The 27,881-nt window shown below is 28.4% G+C and overlaps 1 protein-coding gene across 2 annotated transcripts; it reads left to right on the forward strand.

The window, feature by feature from the left end:
* Nucleotides 1-16: 16 nt before the first annotated feature.
* Nucleotides 17-27,881, forward strand: LOC123295217 (TGF-beta receptor type-1). Of its 2 annotated transcripts, none has more exons than XM_044876471.1 (9): nt 17-171; nt 6,959-7,070; nt 13,845-13,993; nt 23,828-24,073; nt 24,142-24,372; nt 24,445-24,612; nt 25,367-25,539; nt 25,609-25,848; nt 27,125-27,881. In XM_044876471.1, exons 1-9 carry the CDS (start codon nt 96-98, stop codon nt 27,248-27,250), a joined length of 1,521 nt encoding a protein of 506 aa, XP_044732406.1. In that variant the 5' UTR covers nt 17-95; the 3' UTR covers nt 27,251-27,881. The 2 variants fall into 2 exon arrangements, with proteins under 2 accessions (XP_044732406.1, XP_044732405.1); XM_044876470.1 differs by lacking the exon at nt 13,845-13,993 and adding an exon at nt 21,033-21,193.

Consider the following 27,881-nt stretch of genomic DNA (forward strand, 5'->3'; position numbering starts at 1 on the left):
AAGTAAAAAAATATTTCAAGCAGCTGACATAACAAATTAATATACTTGTGAATTATTTAATTATTTGTTTTTTTTTAATCAAAATCTTTTTCAAAATGCCATTTTATAATAATTTGACTATTTTTTTGGTAGTAATTTTGAGTGTTTGGCTATTTGGTTATAATGTTCAAGGTAATAAATAATTACAAGTTTTTTTCTTTCAAATTAATAAAGATATGTGTAAAATATAATTAATAAAAACAATTAAAATATATCTTGTTTATTTGGGTGTTTTTTTCTTTTTTTAATTTATTTAGTTCATTTTAATAAAGTATTGTATTTAATTACAATGGTTTTCAATCGTGTTACGATAATTGGATATAATTTATTTAATTTTTTTGGGAGAGTAGTATTTAAGATGAAGTTGTTTACTTATTTGCTATTTAACCTTGAAATAATATATTACGAATTTTTGTGTAAATGGTCTCTTAAAAATGCATATTTTATTATTTAAATTTAGTTACCTTTTGAGTAACTATAAAATAATACAGTCATAATATTTTTTCAGAAGACGGAAATTCAATTTTAGGTGTAAAATTTATGCATGAAATTTTCAATAAACTATTTATTTGAAATAATTAAGCCGGTTTTCCCCAATTTTCTTATTTATAAAAAATAGCATAATATGTAATGCTTATCTGCATAATAACTGTAGTGAAAATCGTCTATTGAGAAATGACAAAATTGAGAAATGTATCGACTATCGCAAATTAAAAAACTTTCGTCTGAATATATCATATTACTGTGAATATTTCAATCAAGAATTCATTTATTGGTACCACCGTAAACAAAGTTAAGCATCATTTTCTAATGATTAATAAAAAAATTCAGCTTCGAAAAATGCACTATGAAGTATAAAAATAGTTTTATAATAAAAGTAAACAATTACCTCTAGAGGCAAAGCTTACGAGTGAATTTTTCTCATAGGATATGATAAGTGGCGACTTTAAAAAGCATGCGGAAATGATGATAGCTTTTTAATGAGGAAGCCGTTCAGTTTAGGACACTGCTATATTTACCGTAAGCTCAATGAGCATATGCACGAAACCAATCTCACAGGAAACTACTTCTGCAGATTTTGCCATGAAGAAGAGGAAACCGGAATGCACATTCTGGGGGGATTCGATATCTTCTTTAAAAAAACATCACCTTATCTCTATACAAGTGAAATCAACTGTGTCGCTCGCAGGTGTTCTAAAGTTTATTCAAAGTATAGGATTTCTGGAGCACCTTCGAAGCAAAAAAGATACAATAGATCTAATTAGTCGAAGTACAAAAGATCTTCTCCTGTCTCAAATCAAAAGATAAATGTAGTTTCCCGAGAATTCCAATAATGTTGTATTATATTTTAGTTGAATTTAAATTCTATTTCGAAGCATTTTTCTCACACCATTACGCAGTCAGAGACATGGAAAATTTTTACTGGAACTAAGTGTGATAAAATCACGAAATCACACCGCGCGAAAATGTAAGCTAGTTTCTAAATTCATGGCATTCAATTTTTCAGGGAAGCGTATGTGCTTTTTTTGTGACTCTTGTATGTGTCCTTAGTTTATCGACTGTAATAACTCGGTAAGGATGACACTATTGAAAGTTTTTACTGTACATATAATAAATACATTTTCTAATTGTCTAAGATAGGATGTATATGCTTGGAAAAACTATAAAAAAATTTTTATGAATTTTCATATTAAAAAGAAAATGAAATTATAAATTATCTAGTAGAAAGGAGGCGTTAAATCTCTCTAATTTTGATATTTTTGACAGTTTAATTACATTTTCATGACTTTATGAAGATATAGAGCATAAAAGCAAAATATGGATTTTTTGTAGACTAAAGGAATTTAGAAAATGTATTTTAAACATATTAAAATATAATATTCTACAAAGAATTTCAAAATTATTGACGTATTAAAATGTCGACTATGTATTATTCAAGAACTCCTGATCTTAGATTTAAATTAATCTAACTTTTAAATTATTGGACGGAATACATGTTGGTAAAATAAATTCATATATTTTAGGAAGGAGGGAACAAAATTAACCATATACCGATGCAATCTTTACGAAGTTAAAAATAGGCAAACCTCGAATTTATGATCGCAACGATAAACATTACTTCGTAAAAAAAACTCATTCTTGAGATTTCAACGAAAATATTCCATTATAGACGTTCCTGAATCCATTTCTAAAATTACATAAACAATTTTTGATGAATTTCGAGCTCCTTCTCTTTTCATATGATTACAAAATAAAATCTTTGGAAATATAAAAAAATTAAAAAAAAAAGAAGTCAAAATTATTTAAATAGAATTTGAGTTATCCTTTCAAACAACCGAAAATGCATAGACAAAATTTAATACTAGTGTAAAGACTTATTTTTAACTTCGATTGGCATGAGTGTTCTACTTACATCAAATTAAGTATTCTCTTAAAGTTGAATTTACAAATTTCTACTTTAAATAACGTTTTTGGAACAAATTTACTTGAATTTACCTTAAAAGCAGATTACCGCCACAAGAAAGTATAATGTAGTTAATTTGTTTTTGCCCGCAGTATTAAAATAATTATATATATATCACTTTTGGAACTCTATTTGATAGGCTTGGAGACACTGATGAATAAAAAGATCAAATCAATCTTTATAAGTATGGCAACCCTACTTAATAGGTTAAATTACGTAATTATCGAAACGGAAATGATGGTTACAGTGCTGGTTATCGGGGGTTAATCGCAGAATGATTGATCGAACTTGTTACACGATATTTCATTTATTTAAAAAAAAATTTTTAAGCTCACTTTCGAACAATCATCCTAAGATTTTCTACGCTTCCAAATAGCTGCCAAACGGTTGCAAATACTTGATTTAGCAATGTCATGGAAAACCTATTTTTAATATGATTTAGTTTAATAATTAAAACACGTAATTTAAGGAAGGATTCTGTTAGAATTTGGGGAAATTAAGAGCAAAATTTTTCGATACATAACTTAGTTTTTGAAATATTAATGCTTGATTTTGAGAAAATCATTTATAGAAGAAATTAAAATAAATTCCATTCATCATATCACTCTAAATGGATTTTATGGAAAAACGAGTGCCGCTTTTTATAATTTTCTTTATAGGAAAATATTTTTCATGCTTTTAACTAAAAATATTAGTTTTCTAAATTAATTTTAAGAAATTAATCAATATAGGATTTATATCTTAAAACTTTAACATCTCAAATAAATAAATTTAACACCGTACGGGGTGTTAAAATGTTAACTTGCTTACAAAAGATGATCCTAAGAAAACATTATTTTTTGGGAACGTCCTTAAAATAAATTGTCAGCTTTCGCACCACAAATATTTAGAATCGTCGAACAAGTATGGCATTATCATTTTTGGACATGAATGTTCAAGAAAACTAGTTATAAAAATAGCCTTTAACAAATAAAATAAGATCTGTAACAAGTTAAATTAACCGTTCTGTGATTAATTACGTAATTCGAATTATTATAGGAGTCACCATACTTGTAACAAATGACTTGATATTTTGTTTCAATGTTTCCAAGTCTATGAGTTTATTGATAAAATTAATTGATTACATATTGTCATGCATATAGATCTAATAACTCCCTTTTATTCCATAGAAAATTTACGATTATTAATCGTTTACTAACCAATATTTGACATTTGACTGACAAACCTCTATTTAAATAACGTTTTGAATGACACAAAACGTCCAATTGTCAACTGATAAGTGATCGAATAATAAAAGTTTCTTATTTACTATTCAATTGAAAAACCCATATATAAATCGATCTCATTAATCGATCTCATCTTCTGAATACACAAACCCGTAATAAGGTAATACATTTGAAAAGTTGAAACTCTTTGTATGCATACAAAAAATTATGAAGAGTTTGCTAAATATTGAAGGGGCTACTTTGATTTTTTTTTTCGTTTCGTAAGTTTCAGGGTCCTAAAACCCACAATGCTTTTATAAGTTTTGAAAGTGAATATAAAAAAGTTTGATTCTCCGTGTAATATTTTAATTGAAAAATTAATTTCTTTGTTTTAGAGTGCCAATATATGTTTTAAGCACTATCTTTTTGAATTAATTTAAAATTTACGTTAGCGAAAAAATCAGTAATGATGTCAAGCAAATAATGTGGTAGGCTTAGGGCTTAAAAAATTGGGGGCTATGGAATAATTAGACCATTAAAATAGAGGATTATTTCGAATTACATAGTTTATTCAGGCATTTTAATAGTATTGTTGTAAATTACAATGGTTTTTTAATATATACCTATTTATTCAAAAACCTCCTACTGAAATCTTCATGAAAGTTTTAATATTTCTAAAATGCAGGATTTCATGAATGATTTCTGGCGATATCAAGGAAAATATTCAATCTATCGTGAACTGAGATCAGTTGTATTTTTTGTATCCAAATTGCTTTATATATCAAGTGAGTTTTGTAAAATTTCGAAACAGAGTTTTATCAAATTCCTTAAGAAAATGGTATAAAATCAAACAAATTTTTTGTTTCCAATTTTGGTAAAAAATTAGTACATACCTGGTAATTTTGACTAGAAAATTAAGAAAGCGGGATGATTTGATAATTGAATGTATAGTTTCTAAGAAATGATCTAAAATACCATTGGAAAATCGATTTCTCAAATGGATTTCAGGGAATCTTTTTGAAAATATTTGTTTAATATTAAAATGAACTAAATTTTCGTGAGCTTTGGACCCCGATTTGGACAATGGGGGTCCGTATTGTTGGCGCGAGCTAATATTACTAAAAAAAGGTAGTTTAAAAGTTATCTTCTCTCAAAAACAAAACAAAATTTTTAAGAAACTCATGAGATGCAGATTACCATTACTAAAGTCATTTTTTCATGTTATTTAATGTTTCTTGATGTTAAAAAAATGCTTTTTATGGAAATTTATGTCTGTTCATGTTTTTAAAGAGAGTTGTGATAAAGCCTTAAAAACATGATTTCCACCTTCAAAAGACACATCCTTAAAATTAACTCAACTAACGTACTAATTTCAAACCCTCTATCTCAATTTAGAGGGGTTGTGCAAGTGTGCAAAGTCTTAAAACCACGTAGTAAATTTGATTTTGTGGTATATAAAATAGCGGGAAGGGGCTGCGAAATTAACCCTCCAAAAAGGCACTCCCTTAGATAGAGAAGACTCATCAATCAAGCTCAGAGTAGAAATTCAATAAGTGCTCCATCCATTCCTTATCGATGCGCGACTTGATGGAAGTTTAATACCGATACAAACTAGAACGTATGGTACAGTTGCCTCTCCATCCCCTACTTTGAATATTTTAAGAACTCTTTGTACTTTGTATATTAATTTATAAATACTTTTTGAGAACATATGATTACTACATATTGTTATATTCTGGTGACCGACCAGAATATGTATATGCATCCTCGAAAGTCTTCTTATTATTTTAAAACGCATGTTTTTCTTGTTCTTTTCTGTAAATATAATATTCGTTACTATTAATAGGTCTAGTTTATTTTTAGAACTATTATATTTAATTATTTCAAGTATTTCATTATGTTTTCATGGAATAATTAAATTATATATGAATCAGTTTTTTAAGCTGTTTTCAATTTTATTTCAAACTTATATATACTTGAAGGTAGTTTTAAAAATACTTGGGCTAAATCAAAATAATAATAATCTCTTGAATTGAAAAAGTATGATGAAATTTGATTAATTTTTATTTAGATTTATTTATAGAAAATGCACTTAATGTAAACAAAATTTGAGATGTTTTAAAAATAAACCTACAAAGTTAAATTCGTTAGGAGAAAAGATTGGAAACTGTCTTGAAGAATTTTTTTTTTAATAAAATAGTTTGTAAATGTATGCTTTTGAACTTCTAATAGTTATTGAAATAAATATCGCGATCCTCGAAATAAAATTGTATATAAAGAAATTTTATTTAAAATTACATAATTAAAAAACATACAGCAGACTTACATTTCACTAAATATCGATATATCGAATGCAACGCAACCATCGTTAGTAGATAAATTTATTCATATAAATATGTAAAACATTACCAACAAATTACAGTAACACTTAAGGTAGTACGAGTGTCAAAGTAAGTTTATACTTGTGGTTGAAATTATTTGTACCTTATTTTCAACTTTGATGATGAATTTTGTTATAACTTCATAAATGTAGACGCAAAATAAGAAAAAAATTGTTCGATATCTGAGACTGGGTGACGGCAGAAATTGATCCCGCCAGCCTAGGCATACCGCGAACGGAATTTGTTACGGCTTAACCAACTGAGCTACTAGGATTGACTATCGAAAGTTAAATAAGCTATAAGAAAGCTATATATTTTTACTTTGCGTCTTATATTGTCAAGCTATAATATAATTCACCATCAAAATTGAAAAATATTTTTTTTTAAATTTGTGCTCATACATCCTTAATTATTCGGGAACAACGGTTTTTTCTTTAATTTAAATACTTTTTTTTAAACTCCTACCGACTAGTTTTGGAGAAATCTATGAAAACATATCATTCATCTACCGTTTTCCCATAAGCTCAAAATTAAATATGCCTAATTTTGAAGTCATTTATTTGTTTAGATAATCGAGCAAACCCCCCTCCCTTAACTAAAATTTTCAGAATTGTTTAGACTTCAACTTCATATAAAAAAAATGAAGCCTCTTATCCAAAATTGCCCTGGCGTTCGTACATCCTTAAAATTAAACACAAAAATTATCACAAAATTGAACAAATATATTTTTTAAGTTCACAAACTATTATTTAGTCGCTTTGAAAAATTTGTTGGGAACTGTCACAAAAAGTTTGGTGGTCTTGAAAATTTATCTTTAGTAAGGAAACTTGAAAACCATGATTCATGGCTGACATTATGCTTTTTTTAAGGATTGAAGTGCCATTGTGACATCTGTAAGGACACGAACTACACATGCGAAACGGATGGATTATGTTTCACGGCAACATCATTGAATAAAGGAGTTATGGAACGTGTTTACCGGTAAGATACGCGCTTTGTTTTTGGTTTTTTTTTTCCGTTTTTTAATAAATTTTACGAAAATTAATATTTTCATTTTTGTTTGCAATTTAGATTTAAAATTTTTCTAATTTTTTAAGAAATAAAATATTCGACACAATTGGCTAAATTATTTCAAAAATATTTTATTCATTCAATAAAAAAACAAATTTAACCCAATTTTTTCCAATTATTGGCAAAATATTAACAACAACAAAATTTTATTAACAACACAAAATTATTACGTTTGTGCGAATCTTGTTTGACTGAAGAAGTTTGATTAAAGAATGAATTCTTAAATTGAATTAATTCATCAATGAGTTTGAACTTTGATTCTTTTGATTTATACTGTTCTAATCATTGTTTCTGGCCTCATAAATTGATGTAAAAGGGCTTTTTTTCTAATATATGTATGATAGCTTTATTTAATCTGAATGCTTACTTTTGGACTAAATAAAACCATCATGTTTATGGATTGTTTGCAATTCATGTTATGAAAGTATTCTGGGCCCATAAGCTGTTAAAAATAACTAGAAATAAAATAAATTTGAAATGAAACGAAGAGAAACAGTTCATCATTCAATAAAATTCAATCAACTTCAGTAGCAAAGGAATCAAAGGAATCACTCATTTTAATAAGCTCAAAAAAACAATTCCTGAATCCAAATCATTCAGTTCAATATTAATTGAGGGTATTATTAACTCACATAACCTCACTCATAGATGTTTAGACAAACATTCGTATTTTCCACCTGAGAAACCTATCATGTGCTCACCAAACAAGGTATTTCGGGGATATGTGGTTAAAATATGCTGCTACAATCAAGATTATTGCAACGATATATCTGTCACAAATGACACAGAACCTGAGACATTTCAAGGGCCAGGTAAAATTTAAATAAGCGAGTGTTGAATCCTTTTTTTTTTTGTTTAAGAGTGGTAATTTTTTTTTGAAAATTAATCCGAGTTTTACTAACGAGTTTTAATTTTATAATTTGTGTTGTTTTTTAATTTTTTTTTTGTACTAACTCAAACAATTTTAAAAAGTTTAACTCAATTTAAACCGTTGGAGATTTTATAAGGGTTTATTTTTTTCTTTTAACTAACTATGCGTTGTAGGTGTAAAACAAATTTAGGTAAAAAGTCATTGGGCTAGAATTGAAGTATCCACATAGAGGCAATTATTCTAGAATTTTATACTAATATCTGAATCTTTCCATTTTCTTTCTAGAATTGAATTTGACTCCCACCCAGTTATTTAAAAGGCGTTAGTACAATTTATATAATGATTCTTTTCTCTTAATTGCAAATCTCTAGATATCTAAAATATTAGAGATTGTTTTTTGGGGATTAAATTTCTTAAACAATATTTTTCCCAATCTCAAAAAGTTTTTGTAATTTTTTTCGATTTTACCCGATTTTATTTTTGTGAATTTATCAAAACCCATAACAAAAAGATGAAATTCGACCCCTTTGAGTAGTTCTCACCGAAATATCGAATAGAGATCGCCGAAAATTTATTCATAATATAGGATTCAGGTCGATATTAGAGAAAATACTCGTTCAATCGACAAATGGAACAATTTTTGGGGTCAAAATTACTCTGAATTCATTTACCAAATAATAAGTTTTACCAAAAACGGTAGAGCCCTTAAGAAAATGGCGAAAAATAGAGAATTTATTTTGATAAAATTCATGGCCTAAGCCTAAGATAATTTTAACTCAAAAAATATAATAAGCGGGATCATTTAATGGTTAGATACATAGTTTCTGAGGTATCGTCCAAAACCTCATTCGATGAGCGATTTCTCAGATCGATTTCAGACAGTTTCTAAGCCAATTTTTATGGATATTTTGATTTTGTCGACTTCATCATAAAAACACCCTTTGCAGATAAAATCGTTATAGTAAAAAATTGTTTTTCATTTGGATAAAAATAAAAGTCAATATTAAGGGTAATCAGTTTCCAAAAATCCGATCATTTAAGGAGGGTAGCACGCCAGTAATAGAAAAAAAATTAGTAGATAATGATCCGAGATTATAGTTTGTTATAGTAAACAAAACATATTATTATATCAAAAAAAAAATTTGGCTACCTTACCGATCAATTACGAGAGTAATTATTAATTAAAAATACATTAAATAACATAACCCATAATAGAATATGTTATTTAGTGTATTTTTAATTAATTAATCACTCTTAATCGTTTGAAATCTTGCTTAGAATTTTTTTGAATAAACAAAAATCAAAATCAAATAATACAAAATCAAAAATTACACCTTTAAATGACATTATGAATTTCCAAGCAATATCTAAAAAATTGGAAATCATCATGAAATTTGGAATCTTCTTTCAATGAACCTTGTTCGTGTACAGAGACCATTATCGTGTGATTCGTATACTGAACCGACTCCAATCATTGTAATTATAAAGTTTTTAGAGGTAGATTTAGAATCCAATTACTGTGAATTGAAATTCACAAAAAAAAAAAAATGGTTTATAACATAGAGATAAGATCATGCATTTTTTATTACGTATTATAAAACATACCTTATAAAACACACGTCATTTGATTTATACAAAAATAAAAAGAAGTTATAATTCATTTCTTTATCATTTTTATCACAATCAATAAATATATACCGGGCTATTAAATTTTCTACAAGTTAACGTCTTGTTTAATTGAAAAAAATTCGTCGAATGTTAAACTTAAAATCTTTTATTTGTAAATTAGTCATGCAATCGCAGTCAGTTTCGAAAAATTTCGAAATATTGACGTAGGAAATTGGGGCAAAAATCGAAATTAACTTAGAATGGTTCTTTTTTCGAAAAAACTTTCAATTATAAATTGAATACTTTCAATATAAATTGGAATGCAAAAACATGAATTTGATGCGGCTCGAATGCAAAAACATATTTTAATGAAAATTCGAAACAGATTTTGCGAAACCATGTTACCTACAAGAGTGATTATTTTTTTATAAGAATTAACTTTTTTATTTAAAGTGTTCCTTCATCTTTTATCAATTATGATAACGAGATTCAAGAGTCACTTCCGTCACTAAATTTGTTGCAGGCATAGTATATTTTGCGAGGCTATTAAACATATTTTTCGCCTGTTATGGGACTTTCCCAGTTCTTACAGCAAATGTGGCCAGAATAAATAACAACAATTTTGAGAACGGGATACATGTTTCATTGAACGACTTGGGATCAATTTCATTGCATTAATTTTCAGGTATTATAGGGAATACTAAACGCAAATCTAGCCAAACTGTTGTTTTGCAATGTTAGTGTTGACATCTATTGAAGCCGACTAGAGTTACGATAAATGACAGTGGAATAAAAGACAAATATCACAGTTAGTCGCATCAATGAATGTTTTTGCTCAGAAGTTCTCAATAACACCTCCAATTTTGATTTTTTAAACTATTATTCAAAATCAGGAACATTTTCGAAGGGGAAAATAATCTGAGGGGATAAAACGTAATGCCGACAACTGATTTATCAACACTGAGCCTAAAACGGGGAAATAGAGGATGAAAGTTTGTATAAAAATCATTTTCATTCAGTCATTTTTGAGTTCACTACTTAAACGATTTAAAAAATTATTTCATCTATAGAATGTTACAATATCTCCAAGTAACATGGCTGTATTTTATTTTCAAATCGAGAGTACCGCACCAAAAGTAAAAATCCGACGAACGCCGCCACTGGATTTGACATGACCAATTTATGAATAAATAATTTTAAATTTTAGAAAGAATGGGCGAGTGCTGTTAGACACCTGGTATATACCTTACCATTTCCCGGGAATAAATAATACAATCATGATTTGATTGGATTTTTTTCATATTTATTTTATCGAATGAATTTTTAATTATAACTTAGGTGGTATTGTTTCATTTCATTTAGTATTGTTTGAGTAAAAACACTCCTATTTTGGTAATAATTTTATTTTCATTCATGCCTCTTTCGGATTTTATACACACTGATAATTAATAATAGGAAGTTCTTAACGTGTGATAAAGATAAAATTTTATAACCATAATTTGCTTGACAAAATTGTTGGCTAGAAAAAAAAATGCATTCTCTCTGTTAAATCTGATCGGTTTTTATTTCTATCGTTTTGTAGTTCATTTTGGTCACCGATATCAGTTTATCTAATCGTTGGCAATTTATAAAAAAGGTCATTGCCAATAAAATAATTATCGAGAGTGCAGAAATTAACTAGCAGTCTTAATTTGATAACCTCAAATGGAATATTTCGACTTAGAAGTTTATAACATCGATCTTCGATTTATACATAAGTTTTGAATCTTATTTCTTAACTGATTAAAATAAGTTCAGTAATCAAACCTTTTAGCAGATAGTTTATCACGTGTTACGAATCGTGTTGACAATATCGTATTATTACGAAAGCATTTCTATAACAGTGGAACCTCGTTAAGTCGTAATCTCCAGTTAGTCGAAAAAAATGCCATTCTCTTCCGCTGAACCTCTAAATACGCGGTATCTCGTCATTTTTAGACTTTGTAACTCGAATAAAATGTTATTTCCCTGCGAGGTATTGATAGTACATATTTATACGTTGTAACTCGAATTTCAAAAAGCAAACTCCGTAAGTCATAGTTGTAGTAATTTATATTGATGTCGTAGTTAGTAAAATATAATCTCGCCTTTCTAAGTCGAAATTTGAGAAATTAAATCCTCTGTATCTCGAACTACTTGTTAAGTCGAAAAGTCATTAGCTCGAAATATTTTGCATTTCCATTGAGGTTCGAATTATCGAGGTTCCACTGAAATCAGTAAATATTTTTAAGGTAAAACTTTTTTAACTAGCGATTTTTGATGTTGGTAAAATTTATGGTTTTATCGCGTCACCACTGAAATGAAACATTTGAGTTTGACACAATCAGTAGGTACTTGGATGGGAGACCGCTTGGGAACACTTGGTGCTGTTGATTTTTTATTAATACTATCGCTCGTTTAAAAATTTTTAAAAATATAGTTATTCCAAAGTTGTAACTTTTTACTTTTGTTGGCTTTCACATTTAAAATCAACTTTTGATAAAAATTTATGAAATTTTCATATAAGAATATTGAGAAAATTAATGGAAATACCCTTCCTATGAGAGAAACTCCCACTGAAGAATTTTAGATAAAAATGAGACCATTCCAATGAATTATTATAATTTAGTGTAAGGGGATTTAAAATTTATCTAATAAATCAATTTTAATAAATTAATTAATATTCTGATATCTGTTAGAATTGATTAATTACCACATGGTGACTATAACTACTCATGAATTAGTTTTATTATTATGTTTTTATAATTTAATTAATATTAATAAAAATATTACACAAATTTTATCAGTGCTTTTTTTTTTTAAATATTTGTTTTATTTAATTTATCTATTAAATAATACTTCAGTTGAATTAAGTGTATTTATTTATAACAATAAAATTTATTTAAAATATGGAAATTTAGTAAAATTAAAAATGAAATAATTGGAATATTGGGTTAAATAACAAAAAAAATTTTACTTTTGGATAAATTATTTTTTCTGTATTAAAATGGAAAATATTTTTGAAATAATAGAAGCTTAAATTTTTCATAACAAACTTAATAGGTACGAAAATCACAGTGAATTTTTCCATCCATATCTATAACATAAAAAAATATATCTTATTTAGGTTCTAATCAGATTTGTAGGTGAAAATATTGATGTTTTCTCAGTAACAGGACCTTAGGAATTTGCATAATAAGCTATTGAGAAGATCTAGAAACATTTTTATCGCTTGGCTCGCCGAGTATTCAAGAACCCTTAATTTTGCTATAATTTGTTAATTAAAGTTAATTCGATCATAGTTCGGCCACAAAGTCACTTCGGCTCTGACACACTTTGTTATGACTAGACTAAACGTGTTAAATTTCTATTTCTCCTCGATCCCTTAATCCATTTAGATTAATTAAAATGTTCCAATAAAAAATATCTATTGGTCAGTCTCTAATACTGTCACATTTATGCTTGTTACCACGTTAATCATCCGGAAAACGAAGGTAATTATAGAAAATGTTCTGGTAAGCCTATTAAAAATAATATCTTATATATTATTTTAGCCTGTTTTTTCCTGTCTACGCGATATCTTCCTTATTCCTTTATCAAATTCCCTAATTTACCCTTCATTTTCAAGCTTATCATGCTGACTACTGACGAAAAAATAGACTCATGATATAAAAATGTAACGCTTAAGAAAAAATAGGCTAGAAAAATAATATTAAGGTATAATTTTGTTCAATATGTAATTTGAATATCATATCTGTACTAAAATTGCCTATAAATAAAAAGAAAATTTTTGTATCACTTATACGCTCTGTCTCTAGCCTGTTTTAAACGACGGGTATCGTACAGTGAATTCCACACGGGTCGAGCTAGTTCATCTTATTCAGGGGACCATTTTTTTTACAATAACCGTTAGTCTACTGTTTTGATATGTTTTAGCTACAAGTAAACAAAAGCTTGAAGTAAAAATTTTCGAATCTTTTTAATAGTTTCAACATTATTTCTTCTCGATAGCTTAGTTTGCTGAACGAATCCTCTTAAATTTTTTAATTAGCCAAAACCATTCCTAAGAAAATAAACCCATGATTAATTTAAATTTATTATATTTTCAAATTTTTACAACAATATTATATTTTAAACATAAAAAGTATAGTTAAATATTTTTGGCAAATAAAAATAAATTCTGGCAGGTGTTTAGAGAAAAGTCTTATGCTGCCCCCAAGTAATCCAATAATGTGCCAACATTCAACAGCTATCAACGATTCTTTCGTATTAGCATGTTGTAAGGAGTCAGATATGTGTAATGAAAAATTGGAACCAAAATTATATGTGAAAACAGGTAAACAAAAATATAAACGCAAAACAAACTGCAATTCTTTTCTCCATACACCGTTAATTTATATATCACTTTTTTTTAATTAGAAAACTTTACTCGTATCTGCATTTGGCACATATACTTTTCGCACTCTTCTATATTTTTTTTTCTCTCACGTAAAACAAACTTTTTTTTTCACTGCACCAATTTTTATTTTCAGCTTTTATTTTTATTTATTTTTTGCTAATTATTAATTTTTTATTAACTTTTTATGGTTGAGGTTCTTTAGGTTTTTTCCAAGCACGTTAATGCTGCATTTTTTTTAGACTAATAAGTGTATAATTTTGGTTATGGATATTCCAAAACCAAAAACTGTATTTCCTCAAAAAATTGCATGCATCTTTTTATTTTTTATGCAGCTGTATAAAGCTATATGTATAATTATTATTATTATTTGAATATTAAACCGTAGCCTTAAGTGTATTTTTCACTGTTTTTAAATGAATTAGTCCCCAATTTTGAAGAAAAATGGAAATCAGGACAAAGAGAGAGAGAATTTCTGAATTTTGACAACCAAGGCAAGTAGAAGAAAAATTGAAAATAACATAAACTTCTCAATTTTGGATACCTATATGTTCTTGGCAGATTTTAGATTGAAAGCACCTTTATTTCAAGTGAATTTCTTTTCTCCCTGTTTTGGCTTGATAAATCCATGTCAAATTTATCAACAATTCAATCCATCTTTATAAATTTAACTTTAAATCTGTGATTTTTCATATTGTTGGGTATATAAATAACAGTTGGGATGTGCAAATAACAAAATTTGCACATCCTCAAAAGTTTCTTGGAAATTTTTTTCGGCAATTTAAAATTAAATATATGTCGAAATAAGTTTTAAGTAAGTTCACCGATTTTTTTATTTTCTAAGTTTCTGACTTAAGTGTATTTTAGTACATGAAATGTATTTAGCTTTGATCAAAGAGACTGAAACTTTATAAAATGATAGATTTCAGCGACCTGATAAGATACATCAACCGACCTTCTTAAGTAACATATTCAATCTGACAAAATCAAATTAAGCGTATGTGGCATACCAAATAAAAATTTTATTTAAAATTTCGTTAATCATATTACTCGTGACGTGTTGAGAAAAACAACGTGGTTCGGTTTATTTCCTGGAAGTAAATGCAAAATTTGAATCAAATTAAAAGTGTAAAGATTATAAACTTTAATCGCACAGTAAGCCATCAGCCTGAATGTTTATGAGAGAATCTTAGAAAATACAATTTTTAACTTCCGATTTTCGAAATCGTTCAGCATATCTTTACGTTTAATAGTTAGGACAAGGCATTAACACTTTGGAGAAGTATGTGTGTGTGTGCGTACGTAGCCATTTTTTTCATCATCGATATCGTGCGAACAAAAAATGATATTGGCTTCGTTAAGGTGTCGATTGAAGCGTATTAACGGCAATATGATCTGAAAAGAATTCCGTTACATTCGGTCGAAGCGGTTGAGTTTTAATTTTTTTTATAACTTTTTATTATGCTAGTAAGATATTCGTGTGGATCTTAAGGGTCGCACCAGACTCAACTCACGGTACCCAAAAACGGTAAAGTAAAAAAACGTTACCCAATTTTGAATACAAGCGCATCTATTAAATATGCTATAAAAATCGGTTATAAGTACACAGAAGTCGGTTATAACGACGAAAATGATATAGGTTCAAAAAACACCATCGTAATAGTATTTTGCAGTCATGGACAAACGTGGCTTAGAGAAGACACTCATACTTCTGTATCTAAAATACGAGTAAGACAGTGACAACCAAAAATACGAGCAAGACAGAGAGACAACATTTTTTTCTACCTATCTCATTACTATAAGAGAAACTGAGATAGGTAGACAAGTCGTATACCTATCTCGCTTACTTCTCTATGAGCAATGTGCACTTGTATAAAGAGACACACAATAAAGTTTATAGCACCCAATAAAGTTATAACAATGGTGACTTGGACTTAAAATAACTCGCCCATGCCTGATTTTGAACCTTACTTATTAACTTAATTAACTCATATATCGGTTATAGAGACCAATTGTCACAGAAAAAATGTTGGCCCCTTCAATGTCGCTATAATCGATTTTGACTGTACGACTGTTACATATAAATAAATATTAATATACGTAACAATAAAATGTGCTAATATCTAAATTAACATTTTTTTTATTGTACATTTTCTGTAGACCTCAAAGTCACCTTTCAGAGATTTTATTGAATTTGTTTACATATAATCATCATGTTCTCTATTTTATTATTGTAAATATCTCTCTATATTGTTTACTAATAATCTATGTCTTAAAGGTGATGAGATATAATGTCGTCATATCTAATGTTTTTATTTTCTATTTTATTTCATTATTTACAAGTTGAAATACCCGGCGTTGTCATGTTGAGATGGGGTCAAGTAATTCAGATCAATTTTTTCTTTATGCAATGCACACTTTCTTCACCTCCTCTTATAAAAACGTTGAAATGCGTATTTCATTAATTGCTGGATTCATAATAAAAATGTAAATTTTAAATTAACAATACATTCCTGTAAATACACCCATTTATGAGACGCATTTCTACTGACGAATCATATATTCATGCATATTTTGAGCTCGGTACATTCTTTGAGTCGAGTACTTCAAACAGAAAACCTGGATCTGACCAAAGCTATCAAATTGACTCATTCTACGAAATATAGTTTGATTGAAAGAATAGGAAACGCTGAAGAAGAGTTCAAAAAAATTTTCAAAACCATGAACGATATCTGCAATGAATATTACATTGAAGTGCGGCAGCCAAGGTTGAACCGTAATATATTCGAGCATTGAATCTATAATAGATTCAACGCTCGAATATACAGACTGATTCAGTTAAAGATTATAGATCCATTTTTGAATCATCGCAATATTTTGTCAAATTTTGCTTGTCTCAATTTTTGGGTGATAAAAATTCACTCGAAGCACTCGATATTTGAACAAAGATGCGTTTCCGATTGTCTATCAAATGCTTCGCGTTCTGATAGTTTTGCCTGTGACAAACAGCGACGAATGAACGCTCCTTTTCAACCTTGCGTCGTCTCAAAACATACCTTAGATCGGTTTAGTTCTCGCTCAATATACATTGTGGTGTAGAGTTCGATGCACATGGACTTTTGGAAAAGTTTTTCTTTAGCCCGCAGAATTATCTTATTGAAAAATAGTAACTGAATATGACATTTTGACCTAATTAAATGTTCTCTTTCTCGAAAAAAGAATTTCTTGTTTTTATTGACTTAATGACCTTACATGGCGAACAAATGTTTGAACCCCTTCCTTTGATAATTCCTGCGCAGGAACCTACCAGATAGTAACAATTTTGAATATGGCAACAAATGTAAAAATACTGTCGTCAAAGGGTTAAATTATTATAAATGCATAAAAATATTTAACATTTATTTACATATGATAAATCGAGTATCATTATAAAATTATAATATATATACGTCATCAAAAAACCGCCTAATACACATATTTTTTAATGATACAAAAATATGAATACCTAGTATTAAGTGTTCAAGAATTTGAAAGGATAAAGAAAATTTAAAAATCCAAATATCGGATTTCAAACATACTATATATAGAAATTATAATAATTCTAATTCTAATAATGTTCAAATTAAAGTATCAAACCGATATCCATGTTTCTCAACAATCGAATTTTTTGAAATTCCAAAGAAAAAAATCTGCTCTTAATCTTCGACAAAACTTAGTACATTAGGTAACTATGATCAAAAAATATAAAAAGATGCATAGCTGCTGAAATATTATCCGAAATCTCATATTCTTGGAAAAATTTTTACTATTTCTTAGAAAATGATGATATCCGTCTTCTTGACTCTAAAATATTCAAAAAGCAGGACAACATTTTTTTCTACAATTTCTAAGTCCTCATGAAACAAGTTCAGTTGACAATTTTTGAGATATATCCTAAAATTCAGGGCAAAAACTAAATAAATAAATTTTATTTGGTGAAAAAACCTTCTGATTACGATAAACTGGACTTTTGTGACTTTTATATGTATGTATTTCTACAAACGAAAAAAGAGAAAAGTATTATCGAGCCATCAGAGAATTTTTTTAAAGTTGATTCTTGCCAACCTCATCAAGAAAACATATTTATAAAATAGTGCCCACACATTCTCAAACACTCTGTAAACGTATATATGTTTTAAATAATAATTTCAGTTTTCACAAAAGATCAAAAGTTTATCAAATAATAAATAAAATAAATATACTTTTATATTTGAAATGTTTCTGTCTAATTATAGATTTATGTTTTTAAAAGATTTATAATAATAAAAAAAAAACGTACACACGAATTTAAAAAAAAAAAGTAACTTTCACTTGTAAGAGTAACGTACCTGATTGCTGTTCATACCTCCCCCTGATTATATGCTACTTTTCAATTAATAATAAAATAAAACTTTGCAAATGCATTTATCAATGTTTAAAATTATAGTTCTAAGGTCAGACGTAATATTTGACAGTTATTAAAGAACGGTTAGAAATTTGAGCGTGAAAAGAAGTCCAGTAGTCTACATAGTGACTTTAAGTGTCGGGAACCATTATTGAGAAGATTTTTAATGGTCCTGGACTGTTAAAATCGCCATGTAGACCACTGGCCTTGTTTTTCCGTTCATTAAAGTTCATTTTTTACTCATTTTGATTCACTTTTTACGCAGTCGAATTCTTTGATATTTTTAATTAATTTGTTTATTTATTCAATTATATCTATTTGATTGTCGTTCTCAATGAACATTCATAAATGGGTTTTAGGTAGCACAATAAAACATTTTTCAGGTAAAACTTCGGCTATGAAAATTGTATAGAAAAAAAAAGTTACCTGGCCTAATAACCAGCCGTTTAAGATAACTGTAAAATATTCCGTGAAGGGAGGTCTGTGGGTAACGCAGGTTTGTTCATGGTGGGGCCGCATAAAACTCACAACGCACTTCTTAATTTGCGTTCGGCCTTAAACATACACACATAAAGTTTTAAATTAAAAAAACCACGACTTCATTAAAAATAATTTTCATCCAAATAATTTTTTACCATTTTTTCGAATTTTTCTAAGGGGTATCCCTTAAAAAAATTGCAAAAAATCGATACAAATTTATCGTCTCCAATTTCGATAAAACTCTGTATATAAGGTAATTTTGACCCAAAAAATACAAAAATCGGTTTCATTAAACGATTGGGCGAATAATTCTCGAGATAATACCGGAAATCGATCCGAAATATCGTTTTTTTCGAAAATTATTCGGCCAATCGCCCAATAAACTCGATTTTTGAATTTCTTGAATCAAAATTACCTTAGAAAACTGAGTTTCATCAAATTCCGAAACAAAAAATTTTTTACAATTTTTTCGAATTTTTCTAAGGGGTTCCCCTTGATAAAATTGCAAAAAATCGATACAAATTTATCGTCTCCAATTTCGATAAAACTCTGTATATAAGGTAATTTTGACCCAAAAAATACAAAAATCGGTTTCATTAAACGATTGGGCGAATAATTCTCGAGATAATACCGGAAATCGATCCGAAATATCGTTTTTTTCGAAAATTTCTCGACCAATCGTCAAATAAACTATATTTTTGAATTTCTTGGGTCAAAATTACCTTATAAACTGAGTTTCATCAAATTCCGAAACAAATAATTTTTTACAATTTTTTCGAATTTTTCTAAGGGGTATCCCTTAAAAAAATTGCAAAAAATCGATACAAATTTATCGTCTCCAATTTCGATAAAACTCTGTATATAAGGTAATTTTGACCCAAAAAATACAAAAATCGGTTTCATTAAACGATTGGGCGAATAATTCTCGAAATAATACCGGAAATCGATCCGAAATATCGTTTTTTTCGAAAATTATTCGGCCAATCGCCCAATAAACTCGATTTTTGAATTTCTTGAATCAAAATTACCTTAGAAAACTGAGTTTCATCAAATTCCGAAACAAAAAAATTTTTACAATTTTTTCGAATTTTTCTAAGGGGTTCCCCTTGATAAAATTGCAAAAAATCGATACAAATTTATCGTCTCCAATTTCGATAAAACTCTGTATATAAGGTAATTTTGACCCAAAAAATACAAAAATCGGTTTCATTAAACGATTGGGCGAATAATTCTCGAGATAATACCGGAAATCGATCCGAAATATCGTTTTTTTCGAAAATTTCTCGACCAATCGTCAAATAAACTATATTTTTGAATTTCTTGGGTCAAAATTACCTTATAAACTGAGTTTCATCAAATTCCGAAACAAATAATTTTTTACAATTTTTTCGAATTTTTCTAAGGGGTATCCCTTAAAAAAATTGCAAAAAATCGATACAAATTTATCGTCTCCAATTTCGATAAAACTCTGTATATAAGGTAATTTTGACCCAAAAAATACAAAATTCGGTTTCATTAAACGATTGGGCGAATAATTCTCGAAATAATACCGGAAATCGATCCGAAATATCGTTTTTTTCGAAAATTATTCGGCCAATCGCCAAATAAACTCGATTTTTGAATTTCTTGGGTCAAAATTACCTTAGAAAACTGAGTTTCATCAAATTCCGAAACAAAAAATTTTTTACGATTTTTTCGAATTTTTCGAGTCATAAGGTCATTTGGGCCTTTGCTGCGTAGGACCTATCTTGTAAGCCGTTAGAGATAGAACAAAAATTTAAATGTAAAAAATGTTCCTTATAAAATATTAAACAACATTTTTTCGTAAACATCTCTGTTTACCCGTGAGAGCACAAAATTGTATAGTATGTATGTTATGGTTATATCAGTTATAGTATCAGACAGAGTAATCAACACTGTCCATACATGGTATTTCGACAATTAACTCAGTCAATTGTTTATTTTCTCTTGTTTATTTTTAATATTATAAAATTATTTACAGGATATTTTATTAATATTGAAAAACATTGTCTTTAAGTTTAATAATTTATTTTTTTGTAATATTTATAATCTTAGATGCTATGATAAAGCGATGCATTTTCCTCCCGGCAATTCAAAATGGTGTAACTATACAGTACAAGATCACACTAAAACACAAATTATTTACCAATGTTGTGGTCTTTATGAATCATGCAATTTGGATCTACAAATTACGCCAGATATGATATTAACCTCAGGTTAGGTGTACAATCAATTATAAAATATGGATCAAAATTTGGGCGGACTGTTATATCATTCGTATGAAATGTCTTTTTTATATATTATTTAATAGTCCATTGTCCACGTCAATCAAAGGGTTTCGAGCTTAATTTTTTTGGATTTATTACATCTGCATGTAATGTTAATTTTTTTTTTAATTTAGGGGAATTTATTTATTTTTATTTTCAGATATTTCAGAAGATAATAAAAGTGTCATTTACTGATTTCCACTGATGAGGCTTGCATAGCATTTGAAATACTTGAGTATTCTTAATTAAAAATCATTCTATTTGGTAGAAAGTATGTTTGTTTAACAGACACGATAGGTCACTTATGGAGCAATAATTTTCAGTTTCGACTTATTTGGTTAACGTTCAGTGGTCTTATATTCTTCTATTTCACTAGAAATATTTCACCCGATCTTTGTTGATACTTCCATCTCTAAGCAGGAGCATAATCGGAGACTGGAGGAGCATTTTAAGAAACCTCACAAAGTAAAAATATTGATGATAATTTCTACTTCTTTAACATTAAACCGTTTAACTCGTATTTCGAGCTTAGCGCCTTATCAAAGTTACTACTGTATTTTCCCACATTTTAGAAATTATAAAGTCAAAACACAAATTCCTCTGAAGATTCCCATCAAATAGGGCATTAAATACAGGTATACTCAGATTTAACCCATATATTTTACAGGATGTAATGAATAAAGCTATGGATTTCCAGATACATCAACTGAGTAGGTATTTCAGCTTAAACTATGTACAGAAATAAGCTACAATTTCATAAACAAGTCTATAAAATTTCTATTAAGGGATTATTTATTTGCTTTTTAATGTATTTTGTCTTTAGGAGCATGTGTACATTTTTCTGATTTTTTTTTATAGCTTTGCTTGAATTTTTATGTAATGCTTTTGCATGCGTATATGTTTGATTACCTTTTACTTTTATGGGATCTCTGCACGTAAATAATACATCTTATTACCAAAAATCAATTTTTATTTTTCTTTATAAATAAAAATATTCACAATGAAATCAATTTTTATGGGATGAATCGAAATTTATACGGTTTTATGATATCCACGTTAAAAGACAAATAAATTATATTTATATTAAATAAAATCTAAAAATAAATATTTAGATCTAAGTTTTTCGAGGATTAAAGTAACCAATTGATAATGTGTTTTAGACCAAAGACTTTTTGAAGAGTTAAAAACTATATATATAGTGTCCTTTTTTAAATTGACATATGCTTGAAACTCGAAAAATAAATTTTATCCATAAAAATGCTTTAAGCGAAAAATTTTGGTGTGTATACATTAAACTTGACGTAGGTTTTTATGCTCAATGAAAAGCCCACTCTACTCCATAACTGGTAATCGATAGATGAATACTTCAAATTAGAAAATTGTTATAAATTAAAAAGTAACATTTTTCCGAAAACCGTACAGTTTAGACAAAAACGGACTGTTTTTTTGTATGATGGTTTCTGCAAAATCTAAGCACTTTTCGAAAAAATTTATTCAACAAATCCAATAAAAGTGGTTTGTTTTTCTATGAAGACCATTTTTTTCAAATTGAATGAACAATCGCACAAAAAGCTAGATTTTTGTTATCAATTACTGTCTAAACTAAGGTTTACAAAAAATGTTTACGTATTTATAAAGATCTTTTAATTCAAAGAGTTCATCTATTGGTCGCATTTATGCATCAGAGTGAAGTTTTAATTGAACTTAAAAGCTTAAATCGAAGTTGATGTCGGTTTTAACATATGCCTTTGATTAAATTTATTTATCGAGTTTCAACCTGTACATAATGCTATTAAAATTTATTGAATTGCATCTCAAAATCGAAATTTTCCTTGCTAATTCTAAGCAGTACAAACTATGGCATTGAAAGTAGAATCTTCCTTAACTTGACCCAAATTAAATCCACTTAAATCTACTGCGGAAAACGAATGACGCACATGTGTGTGTATAAATGAATTGATTATTAATTGTTATCATTTTTTTTAAAATTCCAAAATGTATTTCATTGTGAAGATTTTTAAATAATGTTTTCAAAAAATTTAAATATTTACAAAATAAACTCATGTTTTTTTTGTATCAATTTGTATCAAAAATGATTTAATTTGCGAAAATTGCTGATTTTGATATCAATTGTTCTTGATAAAACAAAATATTCTGGGAATGTGTGTGGGAAATTTCATAATATTATACAAAATTTTTAAATATGGGTGTTGTTTACGTAAGTTTAAAATCACTGAAAAAATGACTTCTTGAAAACAGAATTTAAAAGGAAGAATTGATATTCTTGGAACCAGAACAAATTTACTTGTGACAAGAAAAATTGTTGATGCATGTTGCAAGAAGTTTCAAGTTTCATTTTATTTTTAAAACTTCCCCAAGAAAAACACTTAGACAAAATTTATTTCCTGAGATGTTTATTTCTTAATTCCTACATGTCATAAATGACTGAAAAAGTTTTAGAAATCAAATGAAACGTTGTGTGTTAAATAAAGGATTGAAAATTAAATACTACGTAAGCAACACGCATATTAGTGTCATCATGTATTTTCCAAAATATTTATAAATATTTTCTAACTTCAACAGTTGTAGAAAATGGTCGAGGTAATAATGAAAAACCATTAGAACAATGGCAAACAATATTAGTAATATCATTACCGGTATTTCTAATTTGTCTATTAACAATGGTGGGTGTAAGTTTATGGCAACAACGTCGTGTTACGCATCACCAACTTGGCCATGATGACTCAATTGAAGCACCAGATCATCCAATTCTTGGGGGTGTTTCAATACGTGATATGATTGAAATGACTACCAGTGGCAGTGGTTCAGGTAATTTAACTAACTTTTCCTTGCAACAAAGTAGTCGGGTTATTTTTTTAACTTGTTCTATTTCTCAGGTTTACCATTACTGGTTCAACGGAGTATTGCACGACAAATTCAATTAATTGAAACGATTGGCAAAGGACGTTTCGGTGAAGTATGGCGTGGCCGTTGGCGTGGTGAAAATGTTGCTGTGAAAATATTTAGTAGTCGTGAAGAACGTTCATGGTTTAGAGAGGCTGAAATATACCAAACTGTTATGTTACGACATGAAAATATTTTAGGATTTATTGCAGCAGATAACAAAGGTGATTTATCTAAATAAAATATATTGTGAAAAATGGATAAAATATAAAATATTTTGATTTTGTAATTAATAGATAATGGTACATGGACTCAATTATGGTTAATTACTGACTACCATGAAAATGGTTCATTGTTCGATTATCTTGGACGATGCACATTAGATACAGCTGGTATGATACGTATGGCATTGTCTATTGCTACAGGTCTTGCCCATTTACATATGGATATTGTAGGAACACAAGGTAAATTTCACCTATAATATTTAAGAGGATTTAGAAAAAATAAATCGAAAAAAATTTCTGTAATAGAGTCCCATTTTTGAACGCAAGGGCTAAAAACTTCAGAACACAACCAACTCCTCTTTATTCGACAATCTCAACGTAATCAACTCGTGATTACAACAATACTTCGGTTCTATAAAATTTTCGATCTACTTTTTCCGAGTGTGTTTTTTTCGATTACCAATGCTACCTCTTTAAATAAATATTTTTGGATTTTTGTAAAGACTTAAGGTAAATGTTCCATATTACGGGATGTTTAGGCATAATACGCTTCGAGGCTGATTATTAAAATAAATAAAAATATTTCCACCATGAAAATTGGTTTGTCGTACAAAATGATTATTGGCAATTAGTTTTGAGCGTTTGTAATGACTCCTGATACTACCGAATCTGTTCTCCCGTTTCCCATCACAGCAAAATGACCTGATTCTATTCTGTTAAAAGAATGACTACGAATAGTATTATGATGCCATGACAATAGTTGAAATATATGCCATATATTTAATACTAAGTGTCATATCGTGATGGCATTATGATGTCATTCATAAAAGATCGCAGCCGATGTCTGCTTTTTCATTACCCTCTAAACAGCTCAGAGAGATCATTTTATTCATTAAAGTATCTTTTCTCTAAAACTATTGAAATTTTCTAAAATAATTAATGCGATAAAGTTAAAATTTTTTAATCAATGGCTTTGTATTTTCTTATTTTATAGGAAAACCTGCAATTGCTCACAGAGATTTAAAATCAAAGAATATATTGGTAAAATCCAATGGCACATGCGCTATTGGTGATTTAGGTTTAGCTGTACGTCATGATGTTGCCACCGATACTGTTGATATTCCATTAAATAATCGTGTTGGTACAAAACGATATATGGCTCCAGAAGTAAGTAATTTTTTGCCGAAGTTAATCACTTTGTACAAAATTACCATAATAAATATTTTCTTTTCGTAGGTATTGGATGAAACAATGAATATGTCACATTTTGATTCATTCAAACGTGCTGATGTATATGCATTAGGTTTAGTATTGTGGGAGATAGCGCGTCGATGTAGCGTTGCTGGGATGTACGATGAATATCAGTTACCATTCTATGATGCTGTACCACCAGATCCAAGTATTGAAGAGATGCGAAGAGTTGTATGTTATGATAGGCAAAGGCCATCTATACCAAATAGATGGCAGAGTTGTGAGGTAACTATTGAGTTCTCCATTTTTTAGTAACTTGAAATATTTTCCTATATTTATTTAAATTTTTTAATTTTTGATGTAAAGAAATAATCAAGTTCCTTAAAAAAAGTCGGTTATATTTTTAGTTTATAAATGATTTCTGATAATATCTCATGAACCATTAGTCAAATCGTCAATGTCAATCGTCAGGACTGTCTAGATTGTTAGTAATTCATAGCTATGAACGGCATAACTGACCGTAATCTCAATCTAATTTTAAGGCTTAATTTTTCCCTTATTTATTTATTAAATAAGTTGATTTTTTGAAATTTTAAATCGCAAACTAAGTTTTGTGAATTTGTTTCTCGGTCTTTGAAGATCTTTAGTGATACTTTCGAAAAAGTGGGAAAATTATTTTACCTAGTTGTTTATTGAATTTATATAATTATTTCGTTTCCAACAAAACCCAAAATTTGGGATAACTGGCGACTGAATTTATAGTTTCCCGCCATATCCCTTAAAATCGATTTGACATATCCATCTCGTATAGTATTACAGAATATTACTCGGAAACTGTTTATTTGATTAAAAATAAATTGCATTTTTGAATTTATTGGATCAAAATTGCTGGATTTAGCGGGTTTCTACAAATTTCGAAACAAAAAGTACTCCTTTGAGAAAATTGAAAAAATAAAAATTTCAAAAAAAACAGAGAAATAAAGTTTTGTCACCAATTTCGATAAAACTCAATACATAGGATACCAAAAAATTCAAAAATCGTGTTAATTTAACGATTGCATGCCTGGTTTTTGAGATATCAACGAAAATCCCATATGTTTAGCGATTTTTCGGATCAATTTCAGACAATCTGTTAAAAAAATATAAAATTTAAATAATCATCTTTTACAATTAGATAAAATTAGTATCTATAGCTATTTAAGTCTTGAGGTATATGCGAACTATAGTTTCGCCCTCTGTGAGTGAATTATACGAAGTTGTCAGAAATATTAGTCGGTAATGTAAGGATAAACACACATTTATATGAATGTGCGGGTACAAATAAATGTGTATATGTTTTAAAAGCTTTTAAATTCATTATTTACAAAATTTCTAAAATGTGGTGACAAACCGATGCAAATTATTTCGAATGCAATATATTCTAAATACAAAAGATGTCTTGATTTTTTTTAAGTAGGCGATACATCTTGAAAAGATTTTAAAGTATAATTTTCAAAAAGAACCACTTTAATCTTTGATGTTTATTTGTAACTCGTTTTTTTACATATTTTTATTTTTGCAGGCTTTACATGCTATGTCTAAAGTTATGAAAGAGTGTTGGTATCACAACGCAGCGGCAAGACTGACTGCACTACGGATTAAGAAAACATTAGCGAATCTAGGTGCAGCTGAAGAATTAAAATTGTGAATTTAATATATTATTTGTGTGAATATATACAGAAAATATGTTGTGTGCGTATTTTATTTTAAAAGAAAAAGTACTGTTTGTATAAAATTAAGTATGTAGTTTTCAAATAATTCAATCAACAAACAACAAAATAGACTTTAAGACAACAAACAACATAAAACAATAGTCAGACGTAGTAATTGACAGTCATTTCAGAACAGCTGGAAAGTTAAGTGACTGTTACCAAATTTCAATACATTTTCGTTCTTGGTGATTTTTCTTCCAGGGTGCCTTTTGGTGTCCGATATGGTTAAGAAGGCCCTACACTCGATGCGCGCCAGTTCGTGTGCGATGGACACCATTTATATAGCATCGATACAAATGATGGACCATTTTATGTACAATCATATGGTCTAAGCGGATATCTCGAACTTTTGCTTTTGTAGTTAAATAATTTTGAGCCTCCTGCAAGTGAAATCTTCGTCTATGGAAATGTTGCAGGAAGAATGTATGTCAAATACTACGCCTGACTATAAACCTGTAAATTATATACTCAAATTATGAAATGATTAATTAACCAGTGGTTCCCAAACTACTAATTAAATAACATAACTGTTTAAACACATTTTTATTTTATATCAAATTTATAGAT

The sequence above is a fragment of the Chrysoperla carnea genome, chromosome 3 (genome assembly GCF_905475395.1).
Source record: "Chrysoperla carnea chromosome 3, inChrCarn1.1, whole genome shotgun sequence".
Lineage (NCBI taxonomy): Eukaryota > Metazoa > Arthropoda > Insecta > Neuroptera > Chrysopidae > Chrysoperla > Chrysoperla carnea.

Coding starts and splice junctions, on each gene's coding strand:
- LOC123295217 (XM_044876470.1), top strand. CDS start 96: ATGCCATTTTATAATAATTTGACTATTTTTTTGGTAGTAATTTTGAGT. Junction 21,194..23,827: donor AGATATGATATTAACCTCAG/GTTAGGTGTACA, acceptor TAACTTCAACAG/TTGTAGAAAATGGTCGAGGT. Junction 24,613..25,366: donor GGATATTGTAGGAACACAAG/GTAAATTTCACC, acceptor CTTATTTTATAG/GAAAACCTGCAATTGCTCAC.